Source organism: Schistocerca americana, chromosome 10 (assembly GCF_021461395.2).
Source record: "Schistocerca americana isolate TAMUIC-IGC-003095 chromosome 10, iqSchAmer2.1, whole genome shotgun sequence".
NCBI classification, from domain to species: domain Eukaryota; kingdom Metazoa; phylum Arthropoda; class Insecta; order Orthoptera; family Acrididae; genus Schistocerca; species Schistocerca americana.
In genome coordinates, this window is record NC_060128.1 from 149,829,231 (window position 1) to 149,848,334 (window position 19,104).

At 41.7% G+C, this 19,104-nt stretch overlaps 1 protein-coding gene across 2 annotated transcripts in view; it reads left to right on the forward strand.

Annotated features, from left to right (window-relative positions):
* The window catches only part of LOC124552410 (disintegrin and metalloproteinase domain-containing protein 10), a 523,851-nt gene that overhangs the window by 457,138 nt on the left and 47,609 nt on the right, over positions 1-19,104 (forward strand). For both annotated transcript variants that reach the window (XM_047126674.1, XM_047126675.1), the window contains exons 3-4: positions 9,214-9,405; positions 18,727-19,031. In XM_047126674.1, the coding sequence (XP_046982630.1) occupies positions 9,214-9,405; positions 18,727-19,031 (497 nt within the window). The remainder of the gene's footprint in view (positions 1-9,213; positions 9,406-18,726; positions 19,032-19,104) is intronic.

A 19,104-nucleotide genomic window follows, 5' to 3' on the forward strand; every position in this document is an offset into this window, starting at 1 on the left:
CCCACGCCCGGGTTCCCGGGTTCGATTCCCGGCGGGGCCAGGGATTTTCTCTGCCTCGTGATGGCTGGGTGTTGTGTGCTGTCCTTAGGTTAGTTAGGTTTAAGTAGTTCTAAGTTCTAGGGGACTGATGACCATAGATGTTAAGTCCCATAGTGCTCAGAGCCATTTGCACCATTTGAACCACACTTAAATCTATACTAGAAGTTAACAAATTTCTCTTCTTCAGGAGCGCTTTTCTTGCCATTGCCAGCATACATTTTATATCCTCTCTACTTCGACCATCATCAGTTATTTTGCTCCCCAAATAGCAAAATTCCTTTACTACTTTAAGCGTCTCATTTCCTAATCTAATTCCCGCAGCATCACCAGATTTAATTCGACTACATTCCATTATCTTCGTTTTGCTTTTGTTCATGTTCATCTTATATCCGCCTGTCAAGACACTGTCCATTCCGTTCAACTGCTGTTCCAGGTCCTTTGCTGTCTATGATAGAATTACAATGTCATCGGCGAACCTCAAAGTTTTTATTTCTTCTCCCTGGATTTTAATACCTACTCTGAATTTTTGTTTTGTTTCCTTCACTGCTTGCTCAATATACAGATTGAATAACATCGCGAATTGGCTACAACCCTCACTCCCTTCCCAAGCACTGCTTTCCTTTCATGTCCCTCCACTCTTATGACTGCCATCTCGTTTCTGTATAAATTGTAGATATCCTTTCGCTCCCTGTATTTTACCCCTGCCACATTCAGAATTTGAAAGAGAGTATTCCAATCGTCTATCGTTGCAAATCTTCCTCCTTTCAACGTACTTTCACCATTGGAAATAAAATAAAAAAAAAATTCTGCAAGCACTTGGTGTCGAGAGTATGGAGGATGAGGCACGCACCAACAGGGATGAATGTGCAGGTGCTTTATCGTGAGGCAAGAGCCATGAATTGTCTCGCGACACTTCAGGCAGTTTTCATCTCTCCTTTCCTTGCAGGCAGCGCAACACGTCCCGATAGTACCATCGATTAACAGTTTGTCCTGTGGCGCGAATTGGTGATAACCTTCCCGACATGAATGTCGCCGGTAGACGTCGAAGGGCGTCCTGAACGCGTTTTATTTTCCGTCCGGCCATTTTCAAACCGAGTAGCCTTCCTGGATCATTTGTTGTGTCTTTCTAAAGGTTGCATGTCCGAAAGAACATACACGATATCCATATAAGTATATACACTACTGGCCATTAAAATTGCTACACCATGAAGATGTGCTACAGACGCGATATTTAACCGACGGGAATAAGACGCTGTGATATGCAAATGATTAGCTTTTCAGACCATTCACACAAGGTTGGCGCCGGTGGCGACATCTACAACGTGCTGACATGAGGAAAGTTTCCCACCGATTTCTCATACGCAAACAGCAGTTGACCGGCGTTGCCTGGTGAAACGTTGTTGTGATGACCCGTGTAAGGAGGAGAAATGCGTACCATCACGTTTCCGACTTTGATAAAGGTCGTATTGAAGCCTATCGCGATTGCGGTTTATCGTATCCCGACATTGCTGCTGGCGTTGGCCGAGATCCAATGACTGTTAGCAGAATATGGAATAGGTGGGTTCAGGAGGGTAATACGGAACGCCGTGCTGGATCCAACGGCCTCGTATCACTAGTAGTCGAGATGAAAGGCATCTTATCCGCGTGGCTGTAACGGACCGTGCAGCCACGTCTCGAACCCTGAGTCAACAGATGGGGACGTTTGCAAGACAACAACCTTCTGCACGAACACTTCGGCGACGTTTGCAGCAGCATGGACTATCAGCTCGGAGACCATGGCTGCGGTTACCCTTGAGACACTGCATCACAGACAGGAGCGCCTGCGATGGTGTACTCGACGACGAACCTGGGTGCACGAATTGCAAAACGTCATTTTTTCAGATGAATCCAGGTTCTGTTTACATCATCATGATGGTCGCATCTGTTTTTGGCGACATCGTGGTTAACGCATTTTGGAAGCGTGTATTCGTCATCGCCATACTGGCGTATCACCCGGCGTGATGGTATGGTGTGCCATTGGTTACACGTCTCGGTCACCTTGTTCGCATTGACGGCACTCTGAACAGTGGACGTTACATTTCAGATGTGTTACGATGCTGTGTTCTACGCTTCATTCGATCCCTGCGAAACCCTACATTTCAGCAGGATAATGCACGACCACATTTTCCAGGTCCTGTACGGGCCTTTCTGGATACAGAAAATGTTCGACTGCTGCCCTGTCCAGCACATTCTCCTGATCTCTCACCAATTCAAAGCGTCTGGTCAATGGTGGCCGAGCAACTGGTTCGTCACAATACGCCAGTCACTACTCTTGATGACATGCGGTATCGTGTTGAAGCTGCATGGGCAGCTGTACCTGTACACGCCATCCAAGCTCTGTTTGACTCAATGCCCAGGCGTATCAAGGCCGTTATTACGGCCAAAGGTGGTTGTTCTGGGTACTGATTGCTCGGGATCTATGCACCCAATTTGCGTGAAAATGTAATCACATGTCAGTTGTAGTATAATATACTTGTCCAATAAATACCCCTTTATCATCTGCATGTCTTCTTGATGTAGCAATTTTAATGGCCAGTGGCGTAATTATAATGACGCTGGCCATCGTCACCGTGATGGTCTGATGTCAAGGCGAGTTAAGCGCTAGGTACAGCAGTGTGATGCTGGTCACAACGGGCTGGCGTACTCGGGTACACCGTTTTTAAGCGATGCCGGCCGGCGACGCAGGCGCCGTTTCCACACAGTCGGCGTAGAAATACTTTCGCCCACTGCCGCAGTGCGAAGTGAGCCAAAGGTCACCACCGATACACAGCGGCTCCTACACCCCATTTGCATTCATTTCCCAGAACGTGTGTCTGTAATTAACACGTTAGCAGTGCGGAGCTCTGGTACAGGGCAAACCGTGCTGCCAACTGCCGGCGGTTTGGTGAGTAAACGAGCCAGTTGGTCTCCAGCTCTCAGCTGGCAAATACATGCGCATCCATACCACGCTCTGTGACGTAGTGTTTCGTGTCTGTGTGGGAGCGTGCAGTAGGAAAAAGACGGTGTGACTTCGCTAGTTGCAGGTGTGCTACGAAGGCGGATCTCTTGTTTCAGAAGACCCGCGTTCGTATCCCACGCCAGTCGTGCTCTTGAAAGCTATTGGAACAGCCCCTGAGATCACCAGGCAAAATACATCCTTGGCCAAAATATTGAGCACCGTGGAAATTTTTGACGCATGCAGTGTACATGTTGTTGTTGTTGGCCGCGCGGGGTTAGCCGATCGGTCTAGGGCGCCGCAGTCATGAACTGTGAGGCTGGTCCCGGCGGAGGTTCGAGTCCTCCCTCGGGCATGGGTGTGTGTGTTTGTCCTTAGGATAATGTAGTGTGTAAGCTTAGGGACTGATGACCTTAGCAGTTAAGTCCCAAAATATTTCACACACATTATTTTGTTGTTGTTGTGGTCTTCAGTCCAGAGACTGGTTTGATGCAGCACCCCATGCTACTCTATCCTGTGCAAGCTTCTTCGACTCCCAGTACCTACTGCAACCTTTGCAAATTTTCTAACTTACCTGCCCGGTTAAGGGATCTGACATTCCACGCTCCGACCCGTAGACAGCCAGTTTTCTTTCTCCTGATAACGACATCCTCTTGAGTAGTCCCCGCCCGGAGATCCGAATGGTGGACTATTTTACCTCCGGAATATTTGACCCAAGAGGACGCCATCATCATGTAACCACACAGTAAAGCTGCATGCCCTCGGGAAAAATTACGGCCGTAGTTTCCCCTTGCTTTCAGCCGTTCGCAGTACCAGCGCAGCAAGGCCGTTTTGGTTAGTGTTACAAGGCCAGATCAGTCAATCATCCAGACTGTTGCCCGTGCAACTACTGAAAAGGCTGCTGCCCCTCTTCAGGAACCACACGTTTGTCTGGCCTCTCAACAGATACCCCTCCGTTGTGGTTGCACCTACGGTACGGCTATCTGTATCGCTGAGGAACGCAAGCCTCCCCACCAACGGCAAGGTCCATGGTTCATGGGGGGGATACGGAATAAGAAAGTCGTTAACAGCTAGGAAGAAAAGCTCTATAGACCTCACTGCTGAGTTGCCTGAAAGTTTTACGAAAACAATATCTGCTTGCATATGCTTAGACGACTTCAAGAAGCTGGTCTAAAATGCTGTAAAGCTAGGAAGAAACATAGAAAGGCATGGCATGAGTGGGCCCTAAACCACCAATCACCGAACAGGGTTGGTAAAATATCATGTGGTCTGACGAAGCAAACATCCAGGCGGGTTTGTCTACTTCATGCTCTAAATGCACGTACCAGTTTGGGTAGAAAACAAAATGTGTTAATTTAGAAACTCATCAAAGAATTCTCCACAAAATTTATTCACATTTCAGAGTCTAGGTACACCGGGTGTGACCTACGTCCGTAGCCTGATGGGCGAGGAATGTAACACAAGAGTTTGAGGTAGTCCTAGGGTGACCAGATGCAATTTTTTAAAAAAGAGGACAAACAGCTTCAAAAGGGAGGACAAAGGAAAGAAAGAGGACACATCAAACGGGTCAACTGCAGATGAGGATAGCACGCGTCATCTTTGGACAAGTCACGTGACTGCCGGGAATTACCTGTAAAACTAGTAGTTAATTGTTATTGGTGGTCAGGTGGTGATTCCTAGAGCAATATTTTTTATTTTTAATTAAAATCATTGATTGGGGTAACAGGGTGGCATCACTTGTTTTTACATTTACGCCTAGTTTTAAGATTTAACAAAGACGGCCGCCTAAACGACACTCCTGATTAGCTACTTTCATGTGACTTGTCCAAAGCTGACGGATGGTATCATCATCATCTGCAGTATTCCCCATCAAACATACGTTCAATTTTAATAAATGAGTTTATTATTTCTGAGTGGCAATGTGATGTTCAAGATCTTGGCCACCTGTGCAAGAAATTTAACATTTCAGTGACAAAGCAACATGCATTTCGTTTTATAGCGTTCAGGCAGCCAATAAGATTGTGTGTTTCTGCCGGGAATTAAAACTAGTTGTCAATTGTTACTGATTGTCAGGTGGTGGTTAACTGAGCAATATAAAAAATTAAAAACATTGATTGTGGTGACAGTGTGGCGTCAATTGTTTTGTTATGTTAACAACACGGAATTGTTTACAAAGCGAAAAACGTAAGACCATTCACCTCCCTTCATTCGCCGCCCCGCTACCAACATCTACAATTCAAGCAGCAGCTGACGACATGTAAACTGCACTTTAACCTTCCGAATACAAATAAATTGAATGACTATGAAACAATGAAATAAAACCATGACAGTTAATCTGTCGAGTTATTTATTACCTTTATTGGCCACTCACTGAGACGTACTTTCCAGCTCTACGTATCTTACATTCCGCTTCAAATTGATTTCTCCCTTTCTTGAAAGCCGGATAATTGCAGGAAAGGACATAAAAAAACGTACACTTTCGTTTAGGTTTAGTTAACTCACTCGGTTAAAAATTACACTCACAAATCACACGTGTACTACAGGAAGCCAAGCCAATACAAAGCGAAGATACGAAACTAAAATTTTAAATAATCGATATTTGCATTCGCTTATAGGTCGATCAACGATAACATCTACGATCCTGGTGCCACCTGGCACCTACTAACACCGCCATCGTAAATGTTTATCACGAAGGCTGTGCCAGTAGTTAAAGCATTTAAGAAAAGAGCAATAGAACGGGACGAATTGTAAATTTAACTGTATTACGCTCAACTTTGCGAAAACGCCGGACACTGTAAAAATCCGCCCGGACCACGGACAAAGAGTTAAAAAGGAAGACAAGTCCGGATTAATCCGGACGTATGGTCGCCCTAGCCACAGTCTAACAGACTGTGCCCTAGCAGTCCCTACCGTAAAACGTGGCAGAAGAAGCGTCATGATTTGGGGCTCTATAAACGCTGCATGAGAGGGCCAAATGGATTCCCATAAAGTACATAGAAGTCCTAGAATCTGCTTTGCTGCCCTCTTTTACAACACTTTTTGGCGATACGAATACGGATGGCGTTAAATTCCAGCACGATAATGCAACCTGCCATAAATCTGTCCACACAACTACTTGGCTTCGGGAAAATAACATCGAGCTTCTGGACTGGCATGCCCAATTACAGGAGATGAACCCGATAGAGCAATAGATAGAGACAGAAAACAACAATAGACAGTGCTTTTCAACGTGTTGGAAACCACACTTGTTAAAACAGCCGCTCTTTTTGCTATGATGGAATGCTGAGTAACCATGCTGCAGTATACTGTGCTTAAAGAAAGTTAGTGTAGACATTTCCCATTGTTCTTGACATCTAGGGTAACAAGATCCAGGACAAAGGTTAGATGTGAAGATTTGAGGAACAGTTTCTCAGAAGTAACATTTTCTGTGTTGGGCACTGCTGTTTGCTGCAGCTATTGACTCTGTTGTTGTTTCGCAATACTATGTTTGGGTTGTCAGGCTGCAGTCCGTACACTTGTAACTAATATTCGTTGTTGTTTCATTTATCAATAAATGATATTATGTAGATATCATAATCTAGGAGAAACCATAGAGATGATGGAAACACAGATTAATGTAGTGTAATTTGAAATTACTTCTATTGACTACACTGCTGGGGAAAAAAAAAGTACATCCTTTCAGAGATTTCCAATTCACTCAAGATTTATTGTTGAAACAGTACAATTGAGAGCATGAATTGCTTAAATTTACAGATCAATAGCACAAGTGGTTTTCAGGTACCAGGTATGAAACCATGCTGAAATACCCATTTAGTACATGAGGTAGCCTCCAAGGGTGGAAATGCAAGTGCTGACTGTGGCACAGTGAATACTATCCTGGGATACACTATGCCACACCTGTTTGACATGTTCACATAGTTCTCTAAGAGCTGTGGGTTGACGAGTCACTTCTCGTCCCATCGTGTCCGCACGTGCTCCATTGGAGACAAATCCAAAGACCGTGCTGGCCGGGGAAGTTGCTGCACGTCTTGCAGAGTGTGTTGAGTTTCACGGGCACTGTGTCGGCAGCATTATCCTGTCTGAACAACGCACCGTGCCCCTGTTGCAAGAACAGCAAAAGAATGGGTCTAACAACATACCAAGTGCTGGTTAGTGTCTCCTACAGAAACACCAAGGGTTAACAAGACTTGCAGCTTACCGCAACCCCAGACCGTAAGGCCTGAGGTGGAGCCAGTGAATCTTGGATGAATGCACTGTATGAGACAATGCTCACCAGGTTGATGTGGTATGTACAAATGCCATCACCTGAATGCATGCGGAACCTGCTTTCATTGCTGAAGACAGTGGTGCTCCACACCATATTCCAAGCAATCCTCTGATGGCACAAGTTCACTCACGCACATTGATGCTGTAGTGTGAATGGAAAATGGGTAGAACTGCTGGTGCCTGTAGTCCCATTGCTACTAACCAGTTTGCTACAGTTCATGCTGGCGCATCTGGGTTCACAGCCATCTTTTCTGTGCTCTGGTAACTGTACAATCTGCCACTGCTGCCCTTACAGTACGACGATCCTAGTGCACATCTGCTGCGTGGACATCCTGAACCTTGTTTACGGGTTTGAGAATGTTTACTAGACCACCGGTATCAGCACCATTGCACAACTGGTGTAGCATGTCCAACTTGTGTGGTAATTCCCCAAAATGTTCATCCTGCCACTCAAAAGGCCACAGTTCTTCCATTTCAAACTGGCTCACTTGGCTGCTGGGAGCATGGAGCATGTCTTACTTCACATCTTTGCACCACACTGAACCTTCTGGCTGTGAGCACTCCCTAATAAAGGGTAGACTCAGATGTTATCTGTCCACTGTGTTACCTGTTGGCAGACGGCATGGAAACCATTATCAGTACGTTTACTGTCCTCCAGGTGTCATATGCTGTGATTGGATTGAAATCGGTATCATCTCTCCGGGTGTAGTAATTTGTTTTTCCAGCAGTGTATTTTATTAATTATCTGTCATTAATATGTTATACATTACAAGTGCTTGAAATGACCACAAATAAACATAATATATTAGCAAGAGAACGATGGTTTAATTCAGAGCAGCTGCTTGCTTACTACTAGCGTGGTTGCATTGACAACTGTCGAAGAGTGAGCTACTTTCATGCTCTAAGGGCAGAGCTCTGTCAGTACTGCTGCATGAAATGCTACTGAGAGGAGTCTTTAGTCTTCAGATCAAGATTATTTGATGAAAGTATAGTTGTATAATAAATATCTTTCTTCTTCTTTTGAATATGCACAGAATTTTCCAGTCATATTTTATGCTTTCACACTGTTACTTATGGACCTTAACATCGGACTGTAAGACCTTGCTGTGAACTATAACTGAGGAGGCATTACCTATGTGACAGTTAGTGTAAGCGCAGAAAACCATGGTTGATCCAGAACTGACTTTTTTACGTTTAACTTTAAGAACAAGTAAGAAGTGCATGTACTGTGAAGTGAGTGCAGTAATTCCAACCTGTTTAAACATAGCTCTGGAAGATATCCAAGACTCTCCTTATGAGATATTATTTTACCTTTCTTTCATTCAGCTAATACTATGTGTTTTAGATGCATTGGGGTTGGGTTGTTTGGGGGAAGAGACCAAAAGGCAAGGTAATTGGTCTCATCGGGTTAGGGAAGGATGGGGAAGGAAGTCGGCCGTGCCCTTTAAAAGGAACCATCCCAGCATTTGCTTGGAGCGGTTTAGGGAAATCACAGAAAACCTAAATCGGGATGGCCGGACGTGGGATTGAACCGTCGTCCTCCTGAATGCGAGTCCAGTGTGCTAACCACTGCGCCACCTCACTCAGTTAGATACATTGCTCAACAGTTTTGTAGCACAATAGAAAATGAAAGTGTGTAAATGACTTACAATTTTGTTTGGCACCCATTCTGTGAGGAAAGACTTTGAAGTGAAAGAACTTGATGAATGCCTACACTGAAATGAACTAGTTATTTCATAGTGGAATTCATGACTGATATTCTTCAGTCTAAATTTATCTGTAACTTTGATGTTATAATATACTTCTGCACAAAAACAGTCTAGTAATGAAGTTATGACCTTTTTTAATGTAAACTGCGTGTAATTGTGTGCAGTGCAGCTGGGATGGCATGCAGAAGGTAGACTATATAATATTCGCTTTCCATTTTGTTTCAGGTGAACCCAAGAGCCACGTATTTGGCTCTGTCATCGATGGAGTGTTTGAAGGCAAGATATACTCGCCTTCAGACGGTGCCTTCTACGTCGAGAAGGCACACCACTTCTTCCCGTCGGGACACAACGACTCCATCCACTCTGTGATATACCACGAGGCTGATGTCGAAGACCCTTACGAAAGCCAGCGCACAGGTGAGTCTTGTGCCTGTCATTCACCTCAGCATTGATTGAATGCCCTACATGTGCTCCTGTGCATTGGAAATACATATAGCAGTAACAGTAAACAGATACTGATGTAATGGACAAAAAAAATATAAAAATGCTAGCATGTCTGTATTTTCAAAAAGTTTTTCTCTGTTTGGACAACATACACTTTTAGATAAGGGATCTTGATTTGAAACAGCATGATTAACACTTACGTTAATGAAACATTAATTTGCCATCCAATTTACATCTTGGAAGATGGTATTCTGAAACCAAAAGTGACCATCATGTGCCATTGTGATAGTCAGTAGATACATTGAAAAACAAGTAATCACTGATTTCTCCTCAGACAAAATGTAAATTTTATGAAAAGCTCATCATTGTCTTACCAAAATGGTCTTGCATTTTTATATGATTATTATATGCTGTCTCAAACAGTCTGTGTGGTACTCCCACGTACACTGCTTGCGCTCGTATCTGTTGATTGAATGTTGTTTGACTGTGGAATGCTGTTAATGGGACATTATAGGTGACCAAATCTAGGTATGGAGTAGAGATTTATGTGGGCCAGAGACCTGGACATTATGAAAAACAACAAAAGAAGGCAGACACCACTGGAAATACGGGTGTGGTGGAAACTAGAGGGCATGAGTAGTGAAGACAGAGTGAGGAACAAGGAGAGTTTGGAGAGAACAGAAACTGTAAGGAGTAAGAATGGCTTAACCATGTTATCAGAAGGCTGTGTTTACTCAGCAAACAATTGAAGGGATGGAGAACTTAAAGGGTGGCGGAGAAGAAAAAAGGTAACCTGGAAGTGAACAGAATACAGCAAGGCAACGAGAAGTGGAAAAGTACCATGCCTAGACCTGTCACAAGGTAGAACAAACAATGATTGTGGTGTCTTATTCTTGGACTAAAGGCAGAACTGAAAGTGAAGTGCCCCCTACTAGAAAGCAGAATGATCGACCATAATTAAAAAGTGTCTGATGCACCAGTGGAAGTAATTTCTTTAGAATGAACTCCTCATTTATGTACTTCAGATTTTGGGTGTTTGTGTTGGCTGTGGTCAGTTTATTTTTTCTGTATTAGTAATATATGTCATACAAAACAAGTGGCAAATCTATCACACAAAGTTGTATTGGACTATGACTACCATGATAATCACCGTGGTAGTAATTAGCATGCTCATTATCACTGCTCACCACAACCATCATCATCATTCTAATGATTATCACTATGATCATTACCACCACCAACCACCATAATTAACATCACTATCATGATTGCCGCGGACACTATCGTGATTGCCACCACCACTATCGTGATATCCTTCTGCCTTTGCCTGCGCAGTTGCACATCTTCCCTCTCAACCTAGTGCCATTCCAGTCCTCTTCATTCAAGATCCTGTTTCACTTGGATGATTCTCCATATCTGCCCCTACCCCTTCAAAGCTTGTGGCTCCTGTACATATTATAGCACTTGAGACCATGGTTCCTGAGACATTGTACTGATTATGCCATAACTGAGTACTGCTCACGTATCTGGAATCCCCTTCAGGTTGGATTAAAGGAAAACATTAAAGCAATTCAGAGGTGTGCTGCTAGATTTCTTAAATGCAAGTGTTACGGCAGTGCTACAGGAAGCCGAGTAGGAATCCGTGGGACTGAAGAAGACAACAAGTGGAACCCTTTTTAAGGTCCCCTTTCATAATGGAACCACTGGTCTGCTTCTGTAGTATGTTTTAATGGAACATTATGTAAATTGCTTATCTCCAAAAAAATGAGAATTATTTCAGACAACATTTATTTGCTTCAAAAAGTAATTTCAAAATGTACTCAGATTTCTTTAAATAACTTGAATTTAAAATAACATAAACTGAACTTTTAAATTTACTGTTTAATGATACGATGGTACTGGTTCTTATTTTCGGGGATATACTTACTGTTAAGTATTGTAGATGAAAACTGAGCTATCATGACAGATTTGGCATCAAGTCTGTCGAGTATTGATTTTATGTTGCCATGTTAGCTGAGAACCCTGCTCTGCACATATGTGTAGTTGTCCAGTGATAAAAGCAGCAGCACAGTCTTTTGTAACAATTAAAGATATTCGTATTTTAAACTTTGCCAGAATTCTGTTAATGACATTAATTTAAATTTTTCTTCCGCCAATGAATAGGGTATTAGTTTGCACTCTTCTACTTAGATGTTTGAAGATCGTGTATTGATGATAAATAGTGTTTCAGTCTACAATACATTTTAATATGCAGTCTGCTCTTCATTTGGAAAGTACTGATGATAGATGTCAAGAGTGATATGGACTGTTCTGGATGCAGATGTTCTGAGAGACAGACGATGTTGATCATTTGAATGGCCTGTTACAATCTTGCCTCTTGCAGTTATTCCCTAATAGTCAACTTTGCCATCTGTGAGGCTGCTGTCTGGTCTCTGATGAATACAGCATTATTGACTGTCGGTAAACCATTGCCACTGTCTATCCAAATTATAGGTGGAAGATAGGGTTAGTTGTAATTCTGTGTTTTTAAGTTACCTTATTGAATATCATAAAAAAGGCACATTTGAATGATCTCTGTGGAACCCTGGGTTTCGTGGACAGAGACTAATAAACACTGTAGTAGATAATAAAGTGACATATTTTCAATATTGAAATCCCTTGCAAAGACAGGTGAAATGGCGTACCTCCAGTGTTGTTAACATTTGAAGTATTTGAAGACTGCAAGAGAGTTGAGACAATGTGGCTGTATACTCCAGATACAGAGCATGAGATGGCTGGCCAGATGAAGAGCTTGTCTATTGATGCTTGTTACCTTCACCCAGCTGGCCATCTCTAGTCCTTGTTTCTGTAATCTGCTGTGCAACACAGAAAGAAGAGAAAAGGAGCTGTAGAAGGCTGTTTGTTCTGCATATTACTCTCCACGGCAGTGTGGCAGTTCACTTTTGGGGAAATTTCGGTTGCGTAAAATGAAGTGCTGCTGGAGCCGTGTGGAACATTTATATTACTTCCTCTTGGGTAACTGTGAGATCGGCCAGTACTGTGAAATGGCCTGTTTCTGTGCTAGCAGCCTTGTTCGTTGTTTCAATGTTGTAACAGTTCTTTATGTGGCACTTATGGTAGGGTTTTCCAAAAATATTTTCTCTCTCACATGGTTTAAAACTTAATTTGTTTTATCTTCACCAGTGTTTGACTGAGTTCCATCCTTGATGCAGGGCTGCTGTAACCACAGTCTTAAACCATTCACTTCAATCACCTTGTAACATTCCAGTCTTATGGTTACCGCCCCTGCATTACGTATTACTTGATCAATACTCTTTTATCTCCAGTTATAATTAAATTAAATTACTTTTCGGTAATAGGCAAAAGGCTTTTAGAAGAGTGATACCAATACCAAACAATTGTAGTTACAATACCCTTTGTACCATAAACAATCAAAATCAGATTCAGGAAATAAATATATGCAAAATGTTTCGATAAAAGAATAATATATTTCCCTAACTAACAAAATATAGATAATTGATCGTTTAGCATTGTTAGAATGCTTATTTCTGCAATTTCAACATTAATGTGTTTTTTTGTGTGTTTAGAAAATGTCTTAGACTTGTTCTAGCAAAGCAGGGAATATTATAGAGTGTTTGATAATGATGTTAAACTATTTCATATTATAAATTATGTTTTGCATTATTATAACCAGTAGTGCAGTGTAGGAAGAGTATAAGTACTCGTCCTCGAGTATTGTTAGGGCAGATGAGTGTTGGACCCACTAGAGGACAGATCTGTGAGTACAGTTGAGATAAGTTCTTGGTGCATGATTCAGGTTTGGATTTACAATAGAGCAACTCTTGTGTTGGACATTGTCGAAAACAGTATATTAGTACAGTCTAGTGATGGATTATTTCGGAGTGTTAAACAGTTTGATTTAATATTGAAAAAGGCAGAATGATACTTTATATTCGTACTTTGTTGAGTATGCAATGGACCTCACACATGCTTTTCTATCAAATTACTGCATCTGAACTATTTAATATCACCAGTGTAGTATGTGCTACCATTGGTTAGCTGTAGTAGTAACGACGAGGGTTATTACACCGAAGATTGATCATGAGCTCCTAAGATACGGGTTTTGAAGTGAATAAATCTACGTGCTTACTTTACTTCAGTTGTGGCCTACATCATTGTAGTGAAATCCATTATGGTATCCTGTATTTACTGAACAAGCATATTTTAGCTCACGTATGCAGTCATCGAGGGACACCAAAGACAAGATATTCACAGGTATTTAAACCATTTTTAACTACTCACTAACCGGTGAGATGTTACAACCTTCCAAATCTTCCTAACAAAATTACTAAGATCACTGAGAACATACGATGTAAAGAGAAAATTTTATCCTAACATTTTCTGAGGCCTAACAAGACAGCTGGTTTTTTTCTACTGAGAAAAATGAAATTTTCTTATGAAAGTGACCACTGAGCTGAAAATGTTTATAACTAGTTGAGAATCCTGGCAGTGACCAGATATTTATTTGTGATTCTGCCCGTCTTTGTACTCGCGGAATTTATTTTTGATTTATAAAGCTTTTTTGTGTACAACATTTGAAGTAGTAAAATAGGTTACATGAATGAAGAGCTTGTTTGCTTCACTAATGTGGCATTGAGCTACACAGAGTGGGCCATATGAAAAGCAAACTGACACTAAGATCCACACCCGCATCATGCAGCGTTTCACCTTATGTGTTGCTTATCGTCAGTGGATAACATGAGCTCACTGTGAATTGTACATGTTTTAAACGAAATGGAAAACTGTTAGGAATAAGTGGGATTCAGGGTATCGACACTCTCTCACCTGTGCCGCTTTTTGTCAGAATTTTTCCTTCTATGATGTTATGTTGGAGAGAAGTAACTTAAGCCTCTGTGAGTTAAGGGTTCTGAGAAGCAAGATATTGCACGATGTTCTCGATTAGAGTTACATCACTCCTTGCTTTTGGAAGCAGTTTCCAAAGAGCGAGTTAAAGCCTGATGTTCCCGAGGAGCAGCAAGTCTCATCTCTCCATTTTCATTGGACTCTTGAGATTTCATAGTCCTCAGTCTTTTAGCCATTCTGGTGTATTCAGGAAGATTTGATCATTTTCAGGCATTTTTATATGTAAACAAAATAAAATCAAAATCTAATGTGTAGGCACACAAACCACAAAGCAAACTTATTAAATTTGTTTTTCCTAGCATGGAATGTAAGTAAAACACAACAAAAAAAGCAGTATTCTGGTACACAAAGTGAAATCTGTGAATCTGATCATAGCCAAGTAAATTTGCTGTTAGTTGGTTAAGATAAGATTTTGGCACTTCATTCTGTCCTTTATGTAACCTCCTGGAAATTCAACTGTCACTGCATTAAAAAAAAAAAAAGCTAATAGTTCCATCGATTGGTTCTTTAATGTACCACAAAACTTAAGCGCTGTCTATTGGTTCTGTGGTGTACTACATTGTGATAATTAAACATCCAAAATACTAAGCCGATTGAATGAGTTTAGATAAAATTTAAAACCACGATTTTCCCCCTTATTTTCATGAAATGAAGCTTGTACATCACCCCAAGCTACACTTATGTTACCTATGAACAACCCTTGAAAATTGGTTTTGTAGTTTTGGAGATTAGCATGTTCAAATGGACAGAAAGATAGAGATGATGGTTTTAAAGTTTTAAGTATAAATATGGACAGAAAAATAATCTCACAATTTTTATATTGTTGTTCTGTCAATCCCCAGTTGCTCATAAAATTATACTAGTATTGCCATGGATGTTTGGGTGATAGCAATAATTACTCAGAATCTTGAAATGCTCCATTTCGATATAAGTTTTGAAATAAATAATCGGATACTTATGCCTACCAGTTTAAAGTAACAACACACTTGGAACAACTGAAATGTAATGTTTACTGCTACCTCTGCTGAAAGACCTTATGTTACAGGCACTAGGTATCCCAGAGATTTTGACTGTCAGTATATTCTGACCAACAACATATTCAGGATATCATAATACTTTAAAATTTGATAAGTGATCACAGAAATTACCCTTTACAGTAATTATTCCTTTGTTAGATAGTTGAACTATCCAAATGAACTTGTTGTAGTACTATCTATAAAAAAATCAACCATGCATAATACAAAACTCAACTGATCATGTTTTATATATCCTGAATATGGTCCGGTAATGACCAGAATGGTTTGCTGAGAAATAAATATAAAACAAGTGCAGCTATTGTACTTGCAGTGAAGTCCATCAAGTCTCTTACAGCTGTTGGGGACCAGTTACACAAAATACTAATCTGATGTAATTTCGTCAATGTTGTGAAAAAATATGTTCAAATATTAAACAGAAATTTATTCCCATTCTAGAAGCAGCATTTCATTTTTCTATTTAATTATTTATCATATAGCTTCTTGCTACATTGAAAACAAAAATGTGTAAAGTATAGAGAATAGTATACACAATTTAAAATCTTATAAGCAAACATCTAGAGGATTTACGTGATCTAGGGGCTTTGGAGTTGCCAGCAGGATGTCTTCTGGTCCATCATTGTATGACCTTGTAGGGCAGCCTTCAGTTAGCATCTGTAGCTTAAGGCTACATGTGCACCTTATGTGAGGCTAAATGAAGTAACATATACTGATAGTCAGACAGTCTTGTGATCTCCTGAGCCTAAGATCTTCAAAGGCAGCACAGGAAGGTATGACATTCTGTTAGCTTTCAGGAGCAGAGGGTGCCTTCTTCCAGAGAGAGGGAAGTGTTATAGTATAAGAGGGTGGCATGGCAGAAGGACATGGGCAAAATCCCATAGGAGCCTGGGGCGGGAGGTACTTCTCGTATAGTGTGAGAGAAATATTGATTGTTGATGCTAGATGAAATTGGAAAGCTGTGCAACCTTACAGGTAGGAGAGGAGTCATGTACTAGTCAACTTGGAGGTCAGTGTAACTACGTCATTAATGACCTAAAAAAGGACAATTTTAGGTCAGAAACAAGTAGAAAGGGACAAAAGAATAAATCAAATAAAATTAAAAAGGGTGATGAAACAAGACAATAAAACAAGAATAAGACCAGAAAAAATAGTGTAAATTGAGGCTAAGCAATCCTGAAGAGTTTACTATTTCTCACCATCCACATAGCCTCTATTTAGAGCAGTTTTCTGGTCATGCACTAAAAGGAGAATATGCCATCAAACAGATAACTGATGGTGCAGAGAGAGAGAGAGAGAGAGAGAGAGGGGGGGGGGGGGGGTTAGTCCAGTAAGGAAACAAAAGCTATTGTGCTGTCTCCCTGCACAGATAAGTATTAGGCTTCTGGCTTCTGTCTTCTATCCTAGATCAGATGATTTCCTTGATGTCTTACCTCGGTGTTGTCTTGGTGCTATTCAAAGCAAGTTGTTGTTTTACATTCTGTGATGTCTGAAATTATAATTGTGTGGTACAAAGTCCCCCTCTAAAACTGTGATGTCAAATTTTTGAATGCATGAAAGTTGAAATTGCAGAAATTTACCACAACTGAAGTAGTGTGAAATGGTCAACAGTGGATGAATACCAGAATCATCATTCATTTTGGTCATGTTGTGTGCGCTGTTTTTAAACTTCCTGACAGATAAAAACTGTGTGCTGGTCTGGTACTCAAAACCAGAAGCTTTGCCTTTCATGAAAAATGCTCTTACTGACTGAGCTGTCCAGGTGACAGGCACTCCTGGAAGGAAGGGTACTGCAGGAAAATGACTTAGCCGTATCATAAGGCAGTGTACCCTTGGAAGTTTTGTCCCGTATTATATCAGTGGTGGCGGCAGCTGTGGTCACTGACACAAGTAACATAACATCTAAACATGCAGATTCAAATACTAGTGTGACAGTCGTTTCCACAGGTATAAAATGGAAGACAGCCCTCCAAGGCCACTATTACCTTCAATTTACATTTGTGCCATGACACAGCATTAAATATTTATGCTGGATAGTTATGCAATGCCAAAGTTGTATCAGCAGAATAAGAGCTTGTACAGCTATAAGTTGAAAATGAGGATCTTTAAAATTTCTAGTTTACTCTTGTAAAACTTATCCAAATTTTCTGATTATTAATATTATTATTAATCGTATTGCAATACACACACATAAGAAAGAAACAGCCAAATCACTAATATAACAAACGCTAATAATTACAAACAAACATCACTAATATTACAAAGTTTAAGGATTACAAACAAACATAAAGTCTATTAATATAATCTATCAACTCTAGAGTTTTGAGCAGGAAGTCATCGGGGCTCCCATCATAGGCTCTTCTGGAACATTCTTCAACAATGTGACTGATGGTTTGATTTTCTCCACAGTCACACCGAGGGGATGGTATTTTACCCCATTTATACAGGGAGTAAGCACATCTGCCATGACGAGTTAGAATCCTATTTAGAGTGGACCACGTTTTGCATGGTAGTTCAAAACCAGGTGGCTTTTGTGTGATGCAAGGCATGTTATGATTTTGGCATGCGTTTCATTTTTCAGACCGTGCATTTGTGATGCTGAAACCTTCTTGCACACAGGTCCTTGCTGTTCTTGTAGCGGGTTCCTAGATCAAAGCCTATTAGTGTTTGCAGCCTCAATGTCTTGGCGGATTGGCAGGCTTCGGTTTGCCACGATGTTTTTGTATTCACGTACAAGGGTGTCAGTACGTCACAGGTGTGGCGGCGGGATGTGGCTTAATATTGGGAGCCATTGCGTTGGAGTGGGTTTTTATTTACTCCATAATCATCCTTAGAGTGTTATGCAGCTGGACATCCACCTTTTTTACATGTCGGCTGTTTAGCCAAATCGGAGCACAGTATTCAGCAGCCGAGAATACAATTGCTAAAGCAGAGGTGCGGAGAGTGGAGGCTGCTGCTCCCCAAGTATTACCACAGAGCTTTTGAATAATGTTGTTTCTTGTCTTTAACTTTTCAGCAGTCTTTGTTAGGTGCTCTTTAAAAGATAGTGCTCTGTCCAGCGTCATGCCCAAGTACTTCGGAGTTTTATTGTGCCTGAGAATCGTGTTTTCAAATCGAATGTTGAGTTCCTTTCCGCCGAGTTTGTTGTTGAGACGGAAGCAACTAACCTCTGTTTTGGAAGCATTTGGTTGAAGTCTCCACTTACAGAAATATTCACCCATTATCTTCAGGTCTTTCGTTAGGATGTCCTCAGATGCTTCAATTGTGCTACATCTTGTAGCGAGGGCCCGATCGTCAGCATATTTATTTTTGTTACAAGCTGAGGTATATCGTGTTGTAGGTCACGTCGGAGGCTGCGGCATCACGGACGATGTGGTCCAGTGGATGGACCGTGTCCAGAACTCGGCGGACGAAGAGGAGCCCGAGCCGCCACCCCCTCCGCCCTCACCACCGAGGGGGCAGACGCGGAGCAGTTGGGAAGAGCAGGGAGCGGATGCCTACCAGAAGTACAGCCGCGAGGCCAACGAGGGCAGCGGAGGCGGTAGCAGAACCAAGAGGGCGACCCGGCCAAAGGAGGACAACCGCAACACGTGCTCGCTCTTCATACAGACTGACCCCCTCATCTGGAGGCACATCTCAGAGACGGTGAGTGCTGACTGAGTCGTCCTCGTGCTGGTGGCTTTCTCTAGTCCTCTGATTCTAGCACTGGGAAGAGCTG